Here is a 19,245-nt window from a genome sequence, read left to right as displayed (position 1 = left end):
TGCTTTGGCACATACTGTATTCTCAACCATGCTTATTTTAAACTTGAGGCTGACAGCAAAGGTGTCCTACTGACTTGGTTAAAGCATTGACTGAACTTTGTGTCCTGTTTCCTACAGTGGCCAGTGACAGATGATTAGGAAACAGCTTGAGGAATGAAAGTTCCATAGTGTGATTTTTCCTTTGGGACACTTTGTCCACTTTTGGCAAAATAACTGTGCATCTAAGGTTGCTGTGTTTAATAGGTCCCGATTGATCTGTCTCCATTAATTTGGTGAGCCCCTTTCTGAATGAATTTATAATTCTGATTTTTGAATTGACACAGCAGTTGAATTTCCAGCACAGCGATGCACTGCGAGCAGGCACTTCCATTTGGTGTCATTGTAGCTTTCCACAAAACAATTCAGATTGAGCCTCCCCTTTCAATTCAGTCTGGTGGCAGACATGTCAGAACTACCACTTAACAAAAGAGGGTGGAGATACCTTTTTTTTTCCCAAACTGTGGTCTCTGCCAGTCCTGTTTGCAGTTTAGTTTGCATATTTTTTTGTGGGTTTCCGTTGTTGAGTACTGGAAGCCTGGTTGACAACTTAATATCTTCCACCTAGTGCCATGCAAACCAAAATGCAAATAAAAGTCTTGCAATTGACTCATAAATGCCATAAAAAGAATGGAATTACAGAAGCAGAAAATCTGATTGCAAATAAAAAAAACCCTACAAAATTAGCACAACTTTTCCAAAGTAGTACTGTGTGGCCCTCTCCAAGTCTGCCTCACCTGAACAAGAGGACTGATCAGGATTGTTTCAAATGCAAGCACCCTGATAACAGTTAAATCACTCAGTCCAGATGTCACTTGGCAGAGCTGTCTGTAGGTACTGTGTGATTTTCACTTTGCTGGTGCTGTAAATCCCCTTTCAATTAAAAGTAACCAAGTGCAAATGGTGCACATTCACAAAGGAACCTTCTCGGGCCTCGCGTGTTGCTGTTTTCAAACAGCCCACGATGACTTCAGGACCCTCGTGACCTAATAAATGAAACAGCCATAACAAAGGCAGCCTAATCTCCTCGCTCAGGCATTTTGCCACGGAAAGTCACTGTTCGCTGGCTCAACACTGTCAAACAGGAGAGGCACAGAGAGGGAGGTGACTCATGATGGAAACTCACCCTTGTCGGGGCGAGGGAGCTTCCTGCATTCCCCTCCCTGGGCTCTGCAGATCGGGACCCCAGCGTTGGGCAGAGCTGTATTTCCATGGGAGCATGGCCCTGGGGAGCACACGCCTGTCTCTTCCTGCTCCCTTCTTCCACAGTTCAGGCTCCCTCCTTCACTGAAAAAAAAAAAAAAAAGAAAAAAAAAGCTTCACAGTCTTTTGAGGTAGCTACAGTAGCTCTTTCTTTCAAAGCTGACCTTCAAGGGAATAAATGCTGTCAGCCAGATCCTACTTTGAGCTGTTTGAAGAATGGCTGAAGTGAGAGATGTTTTGAGAAGATCTCGATTTTTTTTTTCTCTGTTTTCTATTCTGCTTGTTCTTTATGTCCCAATTTTAAGATCCTGTCTATCCTGGTGACAGAATGGCTGACCTGGAAATGTAGAATTATGAATTAACAAGAGCAATACTTGGGTCTCCTTGAGAGGAAGGTTTTTGTGGGGTTTTTTTCCTTCCTTTGGTTATTCTAGAATACTTAATTCATGATGAAGCCTGCAAAAAGGAAGGAACTACTGTTACTGATAAATAGTAATATGTATAAACCCCTCACTCTCCTAGGTATTAACTTTACTTTTTAGGGATTTTGACCTGTTACTGCAGCCTGAATTTCAGTTTCTAAATTTCTGCATTTCAGAGTTTCCATGCTGAGTCTGTGTCTGCAGAGGAGTAAAAGCCCGACCTTGATGTAGTTGCCACAACTGTTCTGTGTAGAGCTGTTGATTTTTCTCTGCCAAAGAAATGTCTTATCAGATTTGATACATCATGTTGCCTCCTGAAAAACTTAACTCCTTTCTAGACAAATTTAGTTGAAGATAAAAATACTCTTAAAACTAATTGGGTGTTATTTGTACACAAGTTTTAGAAGTAAAGGAAGTTTAATAAACTTCCATAAAATTAACTTTCATGTATCTCTACTGTAATTTGCTAATAAGGAAAATCTTATTTATTAAGCTTACAAAAATATCAGCCAGTCCACATAATAACTTCTTGAAGATATATCTTCTACAGTCCAAGAGTAAGGGGATACAAATCTTTCAAGAACTGATTGAAGATAAGCTCAAATAATAGAGAATTCCAGCAATAACTTACTTTCCTTTGAAAAAAATATGGAGGGGGAGGAGATTGTAAGATTTATAGCTACAAGAAGTTTGCATTTTTTTTCAGTCCTCAGATGTAATTGAGGTAACTGGTTTTGTCATGGACCTTGGTGTGATGCATAGGCCATGTTTGGTGCCTTTATCTCACAGAATCTTTCTGAGGAGATCTGTAATGCAGCTGTGACCTCTGCCCAGGAGTGAGAGAAGCTCAGTGTGAGCACTGGGTATGGTGCTGCTGCTGCTGAGTCATGCTGACAGCTCAGCCTGGGCAGCTTTAATCAAGGTTCAAAGGGGAACAGGGCATCTCTGAGCGCCGAGGTAAAACCAAGGAAATCCTGCAGGCACTGCTGGTGCTCAGTTCGCTTCTGGCTGAACCTGCTGTGCCAGCCTCTGAGCTGACAGTCAGGGAAAGAACGTGGCTGCTGGTCCTCAGGTTTCTGGTACTGTAATTAGGGCTTTGGCTTTTTGACTCAGTGCAGAACATCTTCTTGAAGCAATCAGAACAGTTCCTTTGATGTCAGATGTCACTAGGGGTGTAAAGAAATTTTCACTGACTTCAAGGATGGTGCTCAAAGTGTGACTTTATAATTTTCCTTAGATGTGATTCCTCTTGCAGTGGAGGCTGCCACTGCTGCCAAGGGACAGTGGGAATATTTATGAAATCCTGTTTACATGTGAGTTAACTGTGAATGGATGAACTTACTTTCTTCTTCTAACCAGTCAAGTTAAAACTCAGTCATGCACATGGAAAACCAATAGAAAAGGGACTTTTATCTTGTGAAATCATAAGACAAAAGTGTTTTCTCCCCCAGTCAGTCATCTGTGGTATCTGCCACAGGATGTCCTTTGGCAAACATGTATCTGCCACAGAAAATGGCTGCATGGAAAAGTTGCATAATGACAGATGTTCTTTGTCATCAGGTGGGTTTATGCCAGGGGCAAGGATGTGCTTCCTGTTCTCTGGCTTTATGGACATGCATTTGGCTGGGGAAAAAGGTGATGGTATTTGTATGTGATAGTTCATATCCTGTCGTGGACAATTTGTCCTTTCAGTATGAGTCACACTGGTCTCAGCACTGCATGATGCCAATCAGTTGTTTCATTTTGTTGGTTGTTAAAAATAAGGCTGGCTTGCTCCCTCACCTACCTTGCACTAGTTATCTTGCCTTAGATGATATAAATGGAGATCACTCCTTTTCTCACAACCAAAGAAAGACAAAGCCCACTTTTAAAGTGCATGTGACTCCTCCAGCTCTGTCAGCTCTGGTTTGCAGCTGCTGTCAGTTATTATTTTGTCAAAGTTCAGGTTTCAAACTCACCTATCTGCCTGACACTGGGAGGCTTCCCTTTGGATATATTCATTGGATTTGACTTGAGATTTATTTACCACTAGGCTTGTTTTGCTGTTCCAAGTAAGGGCCAGCCCTTCCTAGAGCAGAATGTGTGGTATTTGTCAGAAGGAGACAGCTTTAAGGCTGCCAGATAACCTGACCAGCCTACTCCCCTGTAAACGATTTGTGGGCTCTGCTGATAAGGATAAAGCAACTGCACTGGAGATGATAGGAAGATGCTGGTATCTGCAGGGGAGCAGAGCAGTCCTGCTCCAGCATACTCATGAAGAAAAGCACTTTGAAGCTTATGAACATTTATAACCTCTTGTTACTGATGATGGCACCCACCTGCAGCTTTTCTGCTGCCAGTGTGTGTCATCAAGCCCCAGATGCTCACTGTTTTCTTCTCGTCAAACTGCCTGCTTTGCTTCACAGGCCCACAAGAAACTCTCCATGGCTCTTTGCAACAAACCAAACAATTACAAACCCCTTCCAGCTCAGTCTGGGTGATGCTTATCAAAGGGTTACTCATATAGATCTTGCCTGTATTAGATAAGGTGTCTGCCCCTAGAATGAGACAGCTGGATCCATGGAACTGCTGATTAACTCTGTTCAGTCTGTATCTGAAATTGATTTTAAGCTCTGCAGGATTAATATCCCCCAGGCTTTTTCAGCTAGGGATTAGAGACCTATTAGGATATGCAGGTGCCATTTTGCTAGTTATAAATTGTATTGTAGATTAAATTCTAAGGGACCCAAGTATTTTAAGAGTGCCATTCACCCCTGCACAGGTAAATTTATCTGGTATGCATCTGTGATGAAAACCCTGAGAAATAAGAGTGCGTTTGTTACAATGACAGCAATAGAAAAGTGATGGCTTTAGGTCAAACCTGTCAGGTTTCACCCCTGTGGGGAGGGTGGAGAGAGAAACCCCTTTACCCTTACTGTAAACCATATAAATAGAAAAGCAAAGCAGAAGAGGGTGAAGGGAGAATCGAGGTTTAAGGAGGAGGTGGCTCAAAAGAAAGCACTATGTCTCCTGCAAATATTTGCTGTGATGAAGCATGGGAAGGCAAAAAAGCAGTCTGAAAATCTGAGTATTTGCATCTGCAGAAAGAGAGAAGGGGAATGAGAGTGCAGATCTTGCTCTTTTTTCTCTGACTCTGTTGCCAGAGGGCCAAGACAGGTAATGGTTGCAGATAAAGCTGCTACCTTCCCCTGGCCCCAGGGCACGTGGGCAACCCAGCAGCCTTCCTGCATTGCTTTCATTTTGGTGCAGCTCTGCACCTTGCACCAAATTCTTTTAGAGATCCATGGACTGTTATTGCCTGCCCTTGCCTTTCCACGTGTAAATTTTGCAGCAGAAAAGGATCAGCTTTGCTTGATGTGACTTTGCTGTCTGCCGCCTTTAAATCAGCCTCAGCTGCTATGAGACTCAAGTGGTGGCAGCTGGGAGACTGCTTAGCTCCAAGCATGGCTGGAGTTGCTCTGTGACCTGAAGGAAAAGGTGACTGCATTTTACACTCTGGGTGACAGAATGCCATGTATTAAGGGTGATGGAAAATAGGTATGTGGGAGGAAGCCCTTACTCAGTTAATACACCTAAATGTGAAGAAAGAGGATTTGGTGTCAAAGTACATCTGTTGCCCGTGGTTTGATGCAGACAGCATGACATGTATTGCTAAACCTTTGTTCCAGCTGTCACAGGCACCTAAGTTTCCATGATTTTTCATTGGCTGCTGCTTGTGAAATTTGCTGCTTTTGAAATTTGCTGCTTTTGACATGGAGGAATATCTTTTTCAAAGTGAGTGAGCCTGCAGGATGAGGATGTTGATAGCACAGAGCTGACCACGCTCTGCTGAAATCTTTAGTCCAGCAGAATTTCAACTCCTGGTTGCAATGGTAGTTAGAAAGGAAGAGAATAAAATTGGACAGCTCTCACCAAGTCCTCTGATTTGTAGTTTCTGAAGAGATTCTTGTCTTAGTCTATTCTTCTTTGCTATATAAAGGAAAACATATATATTTTCCCTTCGTGTCTAGAGAGTAGGCATGGATTAGGCTTACTAAGCAATAATCAGCTTTCACTGGTTTAAAATTAACTAAAACAAAACTAGTCTTTTTTGTCTCAGCTGGTGACAGCAGGGGACAGAGGGTGTCTGGAGGAGGTGGCTCAGGCTTTTGTGGCACTGTGAAGAGAGATGTGACCTGCAGCAAGCTCTTTCTATTGCCAGAGGCATAGTGCCACATCCACCCTGGATGGGTTTTCCTGGCCTATCTTCCACCTGCCAGGGTGACTGTATGGAAAGAGAGGTGAATTCTGCACTGTTCAGGGAGGGAGGGATAGGTGTTATCCTGGTGGTGATAGGAATGTATGTCCTAGGGCTGATAGAGAGCCAGCAACAGCAGGTGTCCTATCCTACTGTCCACCACCCTCAACCTGCTCCCCTAAAGAGAACCTCCTCCCCTCTCCTATTTTGTGCTGACAGTGAAATCTTAGAGTTGTACCTGAAACAGGTATGTGGGAGATTTTAAACCCCTGCCCCTTGCACTGGGGAAGGACACCAAGAGGCCTTTGCTACCTTCTCTGTCTTTGCTCTCTCCCTATCATGCTGAGAGCTTCAGTGTTTATGGTAGAGATGCTGTACTGCAGCTGCCCTGAGTGTTCCTTGGTCCATGGGCAGGGATGTCACCCACCACTTCAGGGTGGTCCCATCCAGCCTGGTCTTGAACAGGACATCCACAGCTGCCTTGGGTAGCCTGTTCCAGTGCCTCAGCACCTCCTCAGTGAAGAACATCTTCCTGCTATCTAATTTAAGTTTAAAACTGTTCCCCATTTCCCATCATTATGTGCCCATGTTCTTGTTAGGTGACCTGACCCTCTGTGAGTGTGTCTTCCCAGCTCTGTGTAGCCATGTTTGTATCCCTGCCAATGGGCTTCATGTGCTGGCATAAGGAGGCTGGAGCCTCCATGTTTCCCAGCATGGCTGCTTTGTGGGGCTGGGGATGTTTGATTTTACTTTATCTTCTCTAATTAAGTTGCTCTGTTTTGATTTAGTATTTGGGTGTGGTTAACATGCCCGCTCATCTGGAACCACACAGCGTATGCAACTTCAGTGTCCATCTTCAGGCTCACATCATGCTGGGTCATGATTTTTTCTTGGCAGAACAGCAGCTTAAGTTTTCCCTTTCTCACTATTGAGCAATTGGGCCAATGGCCTCCTCCTGAAATCACAACTGTGACCCATTTTCTGTGCTGAAGCAGCAAAGGTGTAAGAGTTCACAGCATAGCACAGAGCTGTGCCTAGCAGGCAACACTTCCCATTTTCGGTTTCTTCTGCTGGCCAAGCCATGCTGGGAGATGTGACTTAAGGCTAAAAAAGCTCCACAGGGTGTGCAAAGCCTGTCTGTGTGTCAAGCATCTTACCATCTCCTCTTACACAGCACTGAATTGGAGAAGGCTGTTTTCCTTCTCTAGCATTAGGGGGAGCATGGCTGTTGAGAGAAAGGCTATGGTTGGGAAAAAAAGAAAAACTCACAAACTGAAAAAACAAGTTCTGAACCTTATGAGTCCAGTTTAAACTCTGTCCCTACACTATGGCCTCTTTATAATCCCTGTGCCACCAGTAACAAAGCTTCTGCAGGCACTGGAGATTGAAGGACCTTGCTCCTTGCTCTCAGACATCAGGCAAAGAGGAGGAGTAGAAATGGACAGCCTGATAATTTTGCAGTCCCCTAGGAAGAAGCAAATGAAACTGAGTGGGATTAACAATTGTTGAAACCTTGTCTGGCATTCCAGAGGCCTTGTTAACAACAGTGTCACAACAGCTATTCAGGAATGCTATTGTACCACCAGGGCTGCCTCTGAGAAGTTGCATTTTCTAAACTATAATTCCCTGGTTTAGCTTCCAGGGGTGTCACTGCTGATTGTACATAGGACCTTGGATACAGAGGAGAATATTCTTCTCTTGTTTGAAGCCTCTGGCTCTGCAAATTAGTTTAGTTTTGCACTTTGGTAGAAACATTGCCCAATAAGCTGTGTGGTAAAACCTCTCCACCCTCAGCCAAAATCCCCAAACTCTTACTGATTTTCTCAGAGCTGGGATTTCACATGTGAGCTCAAAGTTCATAGACTTACGTAATTCCTCTGCTTCCACCTCTGCTGGCTTGTGCTGGCTTCCTCCACTCATGGAAAGGACCTTATTGATCAGTTCCCTTTAAACCCCTAGGGATACTTCCTGCCTACTCAGTGAGCAAGGCTGGCAGAGTCAGTGCCTGTGTGCACAAAAGGTACCAGAAAATAACATTTAGGCCAAATGTTCTGTTAAGGGTATTTTACTTCATATGCTTTCCCACAATTTAGCACCTCCTTTAATCATTGCATCTCAAGCTGCACACATTCCACTTGCTTCCTTAGGAAAAATACCAAGAGAATCAAGGATAAAGTATTTAAGGAGAGTGAGTCTTTCCAAGGGAGAAGTTTGAGGTGCCCAAAGCAGGTGTGCCTGGGTGCCAGACAATGGTACTGGTAGCTGCAGGACGACTGTGCAAGGAGGACAAAGTGTAACTGGTACACGTGGATTCTTCAGTAGTATTACCCAAGAGGAAGTTTTTGTGAGACCTGTGGTGTTTGCTGTGCATCCAGAAGTCAGAGAAAGAGAAGAGGGAGAGTTGGAAAGGGCCTAAAGAGGGAAGAATCTTTAGAAAGGCAAAGAGAAAGGCCAGAAAGAATAAACCTTTGTAGATTGCTCTATGAAGGGTACAAAAGCAACTCACGTGCCTCAGAGTGACAGTGCCATGAAAGTTACAACAGAAATCACCAATGGGAAAGGATATTCTTCTTAACCCCCTTTTTCTTCCCCTTTTTTAAAATTAAGTTCAAAAGGATGACAGGAGCATGAGGCAAAGTGTTATTTGTGTAGCAGGGAAGAGACACATATGAGGACATCTGTTTTAAGGAGCTGCTTCAAAAATAACCACAGGAGAGGAGAGTGTTTGCAGAGCGCAGCAGGCGACCTGCAGAGCAGTGGAAAGTGAGGCAGCAGCAGTGCCCCGAGTGCAGAGAGCCCCAAATGTCTCCAGGATTGTGTACTCATTGCCAAACCACCCCAACCTGACACCAGTGGGTGTTTTATAAATTGCAGGAGGTGCTGTTTCCATGTTTTCTGCCCAAAAACATTGATCCCTTTTCTGTTGCTCTCCTTCTTGACCCCTTTTTCTTAAGTCAGCAGCTTTTAAATTCCACTTTTAAGTCTTTAAAAAATAACCCTGTTTCAATGCATCTCCAAAACATATGGCAAAGGAATGCAGATTTGGGTGCTACTCCATCCCAAAGATGAGGTCTTGTTCACCAGAAAAAGAATGGAAAAGCAGACTGTCAGATTTTGGAGCAGGATGCTCATGTCCAGTGTTCTGCTCTAGCCTATTTACTGCTGACTGCAGGAACAGGCAGCAAACTTGGCCACTGATTTACTGAGATGCTTTAAGAAAGTCCATTACACATTATCTGTTGCTTCAGCTTCCTGGTGGGTAAAACAGAGAAGTGAGAAGTACAGCTTTTATCTTCATTTTCTTTCTAAAGTCTGTGTTTTCAGACAGCTCTGAAAGTGTTGTGGTGTAGGATTCAATGCAAATATCAGATGTGATCCATTAGTGAAATGGAAGTGGTAAAGCCAGATGGTGTGAGGCATCCCACTGGGGAACACGTTTCAGGCACCAGGCAGTTAACTTCTCCTGTTAGCCAGGTAAGAGAGCATGTTTGAAAAAGGCCAAATGAAAACTGAGCACAATTGCTCATTGGGAGATTCATCCTTTCCATGGCCAAATACTCCTTAGAACAGAACTTTGTCAAAACGTGCCTGATGAATTTGCATCTGTTTTCTAGAGTTACATTGGGAAATCAATGGTAAGAACCACTTCAAAGTAGTAGCCAGATGTTTCCTCCCTGCTTTTTTTTAGCTATCACTGTAACAGAAACCTTTCACAAAGAGAAGTGAGGGTTTGAGATATAGTAGCTAATACCACTCTGGGAGGACACAGCTGTATTTCTTTTCTACACTAGTGGCTTTCAGCTGACTTTGGCTATCCCCTACCTCAAGGGAAGCATTATCTTCTGTGGTCCCTCCAGTACTGTGTTTTCTGATAAAGAACAAATGTTTCTGCTACAATCAGTTCATGTTGTGGTAACTACTTGGAACCAAGCTTTGGTTGCAGTTATAAAAATTCTCAGAGCATAAAGTTAACTATTTGGAGTTTCACAGAGTTATTCCAAATTCACCTGGCCATGCCTGGTATAACCATGACTGCACTTTGGCCAGTGTTTGGAAGCTGACTACAAGCTGCAATGCAGCATCATGTGTCTGTAAACCAAGAAAGGGCTGTGCTTTGGACAAAATTTGATATTTCAAAAGTGTTGAGTAGCAGTCAAATGAGTTCACCAATGATCATTTCATATCCAGACTGCTTACACCAGCCCACTGGATACCTACTTTGAGTGCCCAAGCAAGTTGCAAACTAGGCCCTGTAGGACTTGTATCTGACTGTTTTCAAGGAGACTTGGTCTTCTGAGCATTGAGATCACTTTTGCAATGGGAGCTTTGGCATATTGCTCAATTCTGAGACGTATTCAGGCATACAAATTGTTTGGTTTTTAAACTTTCCTTGAAGTATTTAATGGTTTACTGTTTTGATGTCTCTTCTGGCTTTGCCAAGGTTATGTTTTTTCTATTACTTTGTAACCACATAGAAGATATAAAACATTCACTCTCACTAAATTAATGGGTAAATGTTTCATTCCAGCTTGGACTCAGCATATGGTTTTCTTCGTGTAGTTGTTTGATTGCATCATTCTTGTTTCAGATGTCAACAATTTGGTTTAAATCTTTCTTTTCCATGTGTGAAGTGGGACACCAGTGCATTGCATCATTCGGTTGTGCATATCCACCGGACGTGTGTTCTCTGCTATGGGATTATGGAAAACTGCCCAAAGTTTTCTCTGACTGCTGCTGTACAGATGCAATCAAAATCTGGGCAATGTCCCTTTGTCCCAGTCTGGAGCACACTGGCCCTGAGGTGCAGCATCCCCAGGAAGGCAGACAGCAGCAGGCTGCACAGCGAGGTCATTTACCACTAGATGGCTGGACCTCCTTTTCGTGCAGCTGTTATGTTCCCAGCTCAGTGACCGAGCTTAGCCCTCAGTGGACTCGTTGTAAACTCTCGGCCCACCCACTTTATAGCTTAACATTTTGAAACAGCTGATGCTTTTAGCAGATTTACCTTCATGATGAATATTTCAAACTTTTGAAACTTACTGAAAAAGCTGTGGTAGCTTTTTTGCAAGACAAAGAGGAAACACTTCCTGATCCTGTTCTTGGGTTTTTTTCCATTCCATGTATAATACAATTTTCACCAAGTCTTATTTCATAGGTGTATGCATAAGTGGGGCACATTTAACAGTTCATCACTCAGACTGGAATACAGCATCATAGTGTCCTGAATAGTCACTGCCACGTGCCTTGATCTGGTGAATTTGGTGGTATAAAAATCTGTAAAACTTTTAGACACTGACATACACGTCACTGTGATTTGAGGCAGCAATGTCTTTCCTTTAAGAAAAAATATTTTGCCCACAGTCAACATCTTCAAAAAATTAATACTTCTGGATGAAAAATTCCAACTTTCCTCACGATTGCAGACTGATACATTATACAGAGCAAGAAGACCCACTTCAAAAGGAAGATTTCTCCTGCCTGAAAGCAGACAAGAGGAATAGGCAAAAAATCTGTTTTTTGAAGATACCACTTTAGTTTTCCTTATCAGTTTCTTCACATTTTCAACTCTGTTACTTGTATTTACTGGTTCACATCATGTGTCTATAGATGTATTTGTATCCAGAGTTCAAAACAAGAGAGAGGTAGGTTTTTAAATTAAAAATTATTTTGGCTGTTTTGCTGTCACAGCACTGACATTTTACACTTGCCACTTGCAGGAACAAGGAGGAGTGAATTATTGTCCCTGCTTCCAAGGTAATATAATCTAAAACATCAAACCTGGAAGTCTTAGTGCACTTTAACACCTTTGTGGGAGCCCAAAGATGTGCCTAAAGATGATGAGACATGAAATAGTAAGGTGAAGATGAATCTAGAAATAGCTCTGGGGTGGGTTTTCTTTTCTAAGTAGCAGTCTCTCACAGTTCAATTTTCTTAAAGCGCTATGACAGCAAAAAAAAAAGCTGATGGTTTAACTAGTGTGGTGGAAGAGCAGGAAATTCAGATGAACTCCACCCATCAAGACTCACAGAGAAACACAGGTAATGAAGCATTCAGCAGAGATGAGCCCCAGAATAAACAGACCTCAAAAGTAACTGTTCGACCCAACAGGAATATTAGTAGCTATTCTGTTCTCATCTGCAGAAAGGTTTCTGGTTTTGTTAACGCAACAGAAGAGAGTAAGAAAGGCTTAGAAATTTCCATTTAATGGACTTGGAGACAAGTAAATTGTAAATTTTTTGAAGTGCTTCCTTTTTACAGGTGCCTGAAGTGTAACATGTGCAGATTATTTATGAAGAGCCACCTCACATTTGGAAGTAGTCGAGAAACAAAGTCCTACTTGATCTTGTCACAAGCAGAATGTTGTTACTGAGCCCAGAATGTCAGATGTAGCATAATTACAGGTATTGTGTATTCCTCCTATGACACTGTGGGAAGCAAAAAGCCATGTTTGTAATCACTCTAGTAGTGCTATTTTATGCCTTTTGGGAATGTTTAAATAAACTTGTTTTATTTACCTTGTTCCTAAGCAGGTCCACTGATACAAGCTATACAGAATACTGCTGTAAAATACCTGTTCACCAGTGCTGATACAAGTGCTACGTTTGCTGTGGCAGCTCTGCATAACGTCTGAGAAATCAGAAGTGTCAATAGCAAAGCTAAAGGAAACTGGTATCTTTGATCCAGCTATGTGGGAGCTGTCACTGGATGTGAATAGAGATGGTGGGTTTGAAGAACCAGACACAAAATTGTGAAGAAATCAGCTTAAATGTATCACCAAGCTTCCTTTGGGATTATCAGCTCACTTGCACAGTCCTAATAAACTGTTAGAGGCCCTGTTGTACAGTCTGACAGACAGGAGACACCAATGTCACAGCAGAGATGACATTATTTTTGTCACTGCTCTTTCCATAGCTCAGATGAGCAAGCCTGCTCCCAGCAGAGGGGGGGAGGTGGCTCCCTGTAGCCAGGCTGCACTGCTGGGCCCTCCTCCAGCAGGTGCTGACCCCCTTGTGCACCTCATTGCTCTCCCCAGAGGGTTTTGGATCAGCTCTCTGCTGTGAAGGCAGGGACATAGAGTCAGATCACAGCATCTCTTCAGCCATTTGAATCAAAAAGCAATGAAAAAAAATGTTACTTGGATTTGAAATGAGATTTTTTTTTGCACAGTTGGCTTTTTCCACTCTGTTCTCAGCAACACAATTTAGGCTCCTGCTTGCACAGAGGTCTGGGGGCTGAACTCCTGACCAAGCTGACCAAACAGGTATTCCATGCCGTTTAGTTCAATTATTGGCTAGGCCATGATGGCAAACTCTTCTAGAAGCTGGGCTTTGAGATTAATTGCTCTTCTAGCCTCCCTTCCTACCACTCTGGCAGCAACTTGAAGCTTACAACAGCCAGATTTGCAGTCGTGCACGCTCTCATCCCACCACCTGCTTGCACTCCTTGACCTTCTGACAGGTCTGCAGATGTTCCTGGAAAGAGGTGCCAGAATGATTCCTGAGGGATTGTTCTTGCAGTAAACTCTGATCCAGGCTCCCAGGAGAAACAAAAATCTTCACAGGGCGGATGGGAGAAGCTTGGGTGGTTTAGGCCTGAGCAAAGGAAACCCTTGGGGGGAAACATTCTCAAAGATTACTTAAAATGGTGGATTTGCAGAAAATCTTATCACCACTAAAAGCACACTTAGAGGAAACAGTCACTCTCCTGAGTGGTATTACAGAGCAAACACTGTAAGTTAAACTTCTGAGTTGAATGTGTCCTGTATTATATGATGAACAATGACTGAAAGCAAGTCAGAGGGCCTTGAAAAATCTAATGGACCTTAAGAAGATCATATGGTGTTCCGTTACTGGATAAACACCAGTTGTCCTTTGGACAGAGCATCATCAAGAATTATACCTGAACCTTCAGGTATACACAAGCAATAGCCCATGCTTGGGAAGTGAGAAGCTTCCAAATTTGCAGAGTTTGTCCAGTACTTTTAGCAGTAAAAGTGAAAAAGATAAATTTGGCACTTACTGGAGTCTAAGTTTATATCCATTTTAAGGACCATGGTCCATAGCACCAGTAATGGAAGGGGAGGTGACTACCCACACTGATTGCAGTTATCTCTAATTTAGGACTGCAAATCTGTGTCTCTTTTTGTAGAATAATGCATGTGTTTTATCTCATTAAACCCTGTCACTGTCGTGCCCATAAAATGGTTGTAATAACTCCCTCATAATGAATGCCCTTTGAGCCAGTTTGATGGTATGAGTGCTTGGAACCACACCTGCAGCCACTGCGTGCCAGTGAGCTATGGACCAGGTATGTTCTACTATTCCTGCTTCACTGTTGTATAGACTTGTCGGGGCTTAATCCCTGATAAGATAGAGCTGTGTAAACTCCAGAAGAGGGGCTTGCTGAGGCACAGCACCAGTGCAGAAACAGAGCTGAGTGCCAGGATGTTTGCCCCAAGCAGCACCGCGGTGCAGCCACAGCCCCGGGCGCTCCTCTGCCCCTGCCCGCACAGCCCAGCCGTGGGCAGGAAGCGTGCCACCACTCCCACCCCTTCCTCCCACAAGGAGCAGATGCAGCAGCTCGAGGTGCCTGACACAAAAGGAAATAAAGGCTCAGATACACACTGTCTTGAGAAAATAAAATCAGACACGATGCAGCTGGTTACTGGCTGTTATTTAGTAAGCCTTAGCTGCAGTTTCTGGCCTCTAACCCTGTAGAGGTATAGACACGCTTCATGCTTTGTGAGTCATCCTAACAACATTGCTGTTATCACATTATAATGATGTTGGGCTGGTCCTGTGAGATGATATTATTATCCAGTATTGAGAGCTAAGTTTCAGATGAAAAAGCAGCTCAATACTCACCAGTGTTACCCATAACAGTAATTAGTCAGTACTTGCACTTATTAGTCTTGAGGGAAGCTGAAATCATGTTCACATCTGGGGCAGAGCATGTACTTCCACCAAGGCCAGTACAACTTGTATCGCTACTTGAGTTTAGTTCTATGAAATTCTTATCTCAGAATTCCTTCTAAACCTAAACAATGTCCCTTCATCAGTGCTTGCACTTTTGCTAAGCAGAAAACAAAGTGGTTTTATGATTACAAAACTATAAAATGAACACAAATGACATGATGAGCTGGTGTGTTATTTAGATAACACCTCTGACTCTATGAATCTTGTCTGTCAGAAAGCTCTATGGTTTCCCCATGGAAAAAGACTGCTATCCTATGAATTCCCAAAAAAATGGAGTGTCTAGGAGGTAAGAAGACTTATGGACACAGACACTGAACTTTTCTTAGACCACAGATGTTTATCTGAGTGCATGTAGCATGAGGTGAGATTGGCAATGGGATAACTCACGGAACTACAGCCTTCACTGTACTGCTCTGCTATTTTTCTTCTCGAGTCACTCCTGCTTGCATTTCTTTTTCCCTGGAAAATGTAAAAGAATTCATAGATCAAAAAAACAGGAGCTGACACAAAGACAGAAGTACTGGATCTAAGAAATGATTGATTTCAGGAATTGGGTAGAGGACCCTTTACTTGGTGGGAAGTAAGAATTTCAGAGTCCGCAACTATACCTCTTTTAAGATATGAACTTCTCAAACTTGACACACTTCTTAAGATTAGAGTTGGCCAGTCTTTAGTCAGAAGAAGTCCATTTATATCTGCATCTTAGAGATGGGAAATAGATTAAGTCATTCAGATGGGACTTTATCTCAATATCAGCAGCAAATCAAAGCATTGCTGGTGTTATGAAGCACTGTGCTGCTAGAACCAGCTTTGTCATTGAAATACTGCCCATTAGTACTCCTGTGCCTTGGCAGATGAATTATGAACTGATGGAATTTGAATAACTGTCTGGCCCTTCTGCAAGAAAAGGTAATATTGCTCCTGCTTAGTGTCACCTCGGGCTTTTGTGCCAAAACATCACAGCAGAATTCAGTGTTGACTGGTAACTAACAGTGAATTTAAAGTGCTGTCACAGCCATCCTGCTCAGCTTCCAGGCCTAGGTGCCCAAAGCATGTAAGAAGCAATCCACAAGAGATGGCACAAAGCTGAAGGATGGGGATTTTTTTAAATCCCTGTTTGTTTAGGACAGGAGGCAAAATGTGTTTTCAGAGAGGCTGCTGCAGGTGCAGAAGGCTCTGCTACAGCTGGCATTCTGAAAGATCAATTACCTATACCAAAGCTGTTCTTCTGCCTTTGCTATCTGCTTGCTTATTACACACAAAGTGAATTAAAAAGAGCAGGGTTCTGTGTTCAATACCCTCTTCAAGTGAGCAATCTAGCCCTTACAACCAGACATCCTTAAGCTGATCAGATGATGGGACAACATGAAATGCTTTTGGCTCTAAAAGGACACTTGGCTAATAATACTATGCTCAATTGAGAAACCAAGTGAACTCATGTAAATATGATGCTATAAATGATGTAGGTTGCATTTCTTTTTGAGTTGTTGGGAATTAATGGATTGATAGGTAAAACATTTGATATTATTACTGAATTTATCATAATAAATATTACTCTGCAATATTTTGCTCCTGCTTGTGAAGAATTAAAATGCTAAAGGGTGCAAACACGTGATGTTAGGAGCATGTTATGACAGTGATATTATAAATGTTTGTACAGTTTGTCACCAATATTTGAAGCCACTTGTAAAAACAGCACCTTTATATAATACATTATTACCATACCCTACTGTAAGTGGTGATGTGCCTTTATCCACTGGTACAGAACACATACATGACTAATTATTCACCCTTTTCTACCCTCTTCCCATGGATGGGCTTGAAAAGACAGTGTTAAAAATAGACACAGGGATAACACTCATGTGATAAACTATACAGTCATGGTTGAAGTGTATAGATGTGTTAATTTCTCATTTACCAAAAACATCACTTATTTTCATAGATCCATTTCAGCAGATGCTTTTTCTTCTCATCATCTACCAGATGCAATAGACAAATATTTCTCTTCACTCTCAAAAAAGACTCACAAGGCCCCATAACTGATATGATGTGATCTTGAATTAAGACTGTCTTCTCTAGTTCTATCAGTATCACGTTTCTGAAGTGTGTTACCTTGCAATCCTGTAAAGATGGGAAATGTATTTTATTATAAAGAAATCTTCCATCTGTTGAATCAAAAGTTATACTTGCAGAATCACACAAACACAGAATCAATTAGGTTGGAAAAGACCTCCAAGACTGAGACCAACTTTCACTAATCCCAACCTTGTCAACCAGACCGTGGCACTAAGTGCCACATCCAGTCTTTACTTAACACCTCTGGCGGTGGTGAGTCTGCCATCTCCCTGGGCAGCCCATTCTAATGTTTAACAACCCTCTTGTTGGAAGGAATTCCTTCTGATGTCCAACCTAAACCTTCCCTGGCACAGCTTGAGGCCATTTCCTCTCATCCTGTCACAACCTGCTTTCAGGGAGCTGTAGAGTGGTAAGGTCAGCCCTGAGCCTCCTCCTCTCCAGCCACTCCATTAAGAGATGGACCAGGAAACTTTGAAGACTTGATCCATTGAAATGACGACATCCTTCAGCAAAGAAAACCTCTTAATTATGCTGTTAATGCCAGATTATGTACACTCTGAATTCCAAAGCATATGAATAAAACTAAGCCCCCTAACTTTGTGGCTGTCATGTTCAATATAAACTCAGGGGATGTTAAAATAGAAACCTTAGCGATCATTGTAAAATGGTTCTTCATGCGTTCCTGCGCGTGTGGCGCATACGAGATCATGTGGGAGGCGACCTGACGGCGCCCATTGAGAACAACCTGCACGGTGCCATCTATTACGGTCTTGCTCCTCCTCATTACCGCAGCCAGCCTCGAACCAGCGCTGCCCTCCTGGCAGCTCTCCCGCTGACGGAGCGCTGTTCTCTGTGCCAGGCGGGGCCAGTCCTCGCTGTTTCGGCATTCCCCGGCCTGTGTCACGGCGGACCGGCGGACGAACGGACGGACGGACGGACGGACGAAGGAAAGGGAGGCTGGAGGGACGGGGGGCTGGAGCCCCTCAGCCTGGCACGCCCGGCCCGGGCGGAGCCTCAGGGCCGCTCCCGCCCCGCCCCCAGAGCCGGCGGCCCTCGCGCGGCCGGATTGGCGGGGAGCGCTGCCAATCACGCCGCGGGGCGGGGCGGGGCGCGCGCGGCGGCCCCTTGGCGCTGAGGGGGCGCGCGGCTCCGGCCTCTGCCCGGGCCGATCTTGCCCTGGCGGTGCCTTTGCCGGCGGCCGCCCTGCTTCTTGTCGCTCTCTCCTGCCTCCCGCCGCGAGCAGCCGGGGCCTCCTCCATGCGGGAGAAGAGGAGGAGGAGGAGGAGGTGGGAGCTGCTCGCCGGCCATCCCCGGCGCCCGGCAAGTCGGAGCCGACCCGCCGCTGCGCCGCTCCTGCCGCATCTCCCCGCGGCGCGGAGCCGGCCCTGAGCTCTGCTCGCCGCGCCGGCCCCGGACCCCTCCTCATAGTCTTGCCCCCACCCTCCTCCTAGTCTTCCCAGACCCCTCCTCCTAGTCTTTCTCCTTTTTGTTTGTTGTTGTTGTTTTTTTTTTTTTCCTTTTTAATTCTCCCCCTCCCCCTCTGGTTCTCACCCTGGCTGCGAGCAAAGCGTCTTCATGAGCGCAGAGGATGTCCGGAAAGCACTACAAGGGGCCTGAAGTCAGTTGTTGCATCAAATATTTCATCTTCGGCTTCAATGTCATTTTCTGGGTAAGTGGGGCCGGTTTCGTGTCTTCCTCTGCTTCCTCCTCCTCCTCCTCCCCGGCCGCTGCCGGGCCGGGCACGGCCAGGAGCGGCAGGGACGAGTGACAGCCCGGCGTGAGGCCGCGGGGGCATTTTAGATGGGGCACGGGTGCGAGGCCAGGGCTGCCGCCGCCTCCGACCCGACCGCCCCGGTCAGCCCTTCCCCGGGCAAGTTGTGGTGCTGCATTCCTCCACCTCCCCAGGGTGCCGGTTCTCTTCCCTTCCGGCCCTCTTAATTGCTTTTGTTGTTAGTACGAAGCGGATTTCGTGCCTTCTTCCCACCTCGCCGTCTTTTCCTTTTTTCGTGTTCCCTCCTTCCTTCCCCCACCTCTGCTTTGTGGTGGGAGAGGAAGGGAGCAACCAGGCACCCAGGCATGGAGAACGAATTGATCTGCATGTTTTCACGCTGCCATCCCTGTTCGATGCAAATAATAGAAAGAATCACAGCTCAGGTTTTCTGCACAGTGCTGAATGATTTCACAATGATGAAGTTGTGTATGGCTCAGGTTTATTATGATTAGCCGTTAACCCATAGTAGTAGCAGCAGTAATAGGATGGAGGAGGGGGAAAAGGTATTTCCACCCATACCTAAAG

General features: G+C 44.4%; 1 protein-coding gene and 2 long non-coding RNA genes across 12 annotated transcripts in view; 2 read left to right on the top strand and 1 right to left on the bottom strand.

Annotated features, from left to right (window-relative positions):
* The window catches only part of LOC139592158 (uncharacterized), a 32,479-nt gene extending 14,514 nt beyond the window's left edge, over positions 1–17,965 (bottom strand). Inside the window, exons 1-6 of one of the 7 annotated variants that reach the window (XR_011679926.1) lie at positions 17,695–17,965; positions 16,792–16,994; positions 15,482–15,574; positions 15,261–15,332; positions 1,404–1,576; positions 1,163–1,323 (exon numbers count right to left, since the gene is read on the bottom strand). This is a non-coding gene — a long non-coding RNA (uncharacterized lncRNA). Of the gene's footprint in view, positions 1–1,162; positions 1,324–1,403; positions 1,577–15,260; positions 15,333–15,481; positions 15,575–16,791; positions 16,995–17,595 lie in introns of all 7 variants that reach the window. The other 6 variants (XR_011679923.1, XR_011679922.1, XR_011679925.1 and 3 more) reach the window with 6 other exon arrangements.
* LOC139592160 (uncharacterized) lies at positions 1,659–17,544 on the top strand. 2 transcript variants are annotated; one of them, XR_011679929.1, is made up of 2 exons: positions 1,659–12,299; positions 12,429–17,544. It is a non-coding gene; the product is annotated as an uncharacterized lncRNA (long non-coding RNA). The 2 variants fall into 2 exon arrangements; XR_011679928.1 differs by having other exon boundaries at positions 12,426–17,544.
* A 34-nt stretch (positions 17,966–17,999) lies between the features above and the next one.
* The window catches only part of TSPAN5 (tetraspanin 5), an 82,572-nt gene continuing 81,326 nt past the window's right edge, over positions 18,000–19,245 (top strand). The window contains exon 1 of one of the 3 annotated variants that reach the window (XR_011679920.1): positions 18,000–18,618. Coding sequence is in view for 2 of the 3 variants with exons in the window: in XM_071431669.1 (XP_071287770.1) it covers positions 18,538–18,618 (81 nt within the window). In the remaining variant the exon portion in view is untranslated. The remainder of the gene's footprint in view (positions 18,619–19,245) is intronic. The other 2 variants (XM_071431669.1, XM_071431668.1) reach the window with 2 other exon arrangements.

This window comes from Agelaius tricolor, unplaced genomic scaffold (genome assembly GCF_023055355.1).
Source record: "Agelaius tricolor isolate 1412-34295 unplaced genomic scaffold, bAgeTri1.0.p SCAF_8, whole genome shotgun sequence".
NCBI classification, from domain to species: Eukaryota; Metazoa; Chordata; class Aves; order Passeriformes; family Icteridae; genus Agelaius; species Agelaius tricolor.
This window is presented reverse-complemented; position numbering and strand designations above follow the sequence as displayed.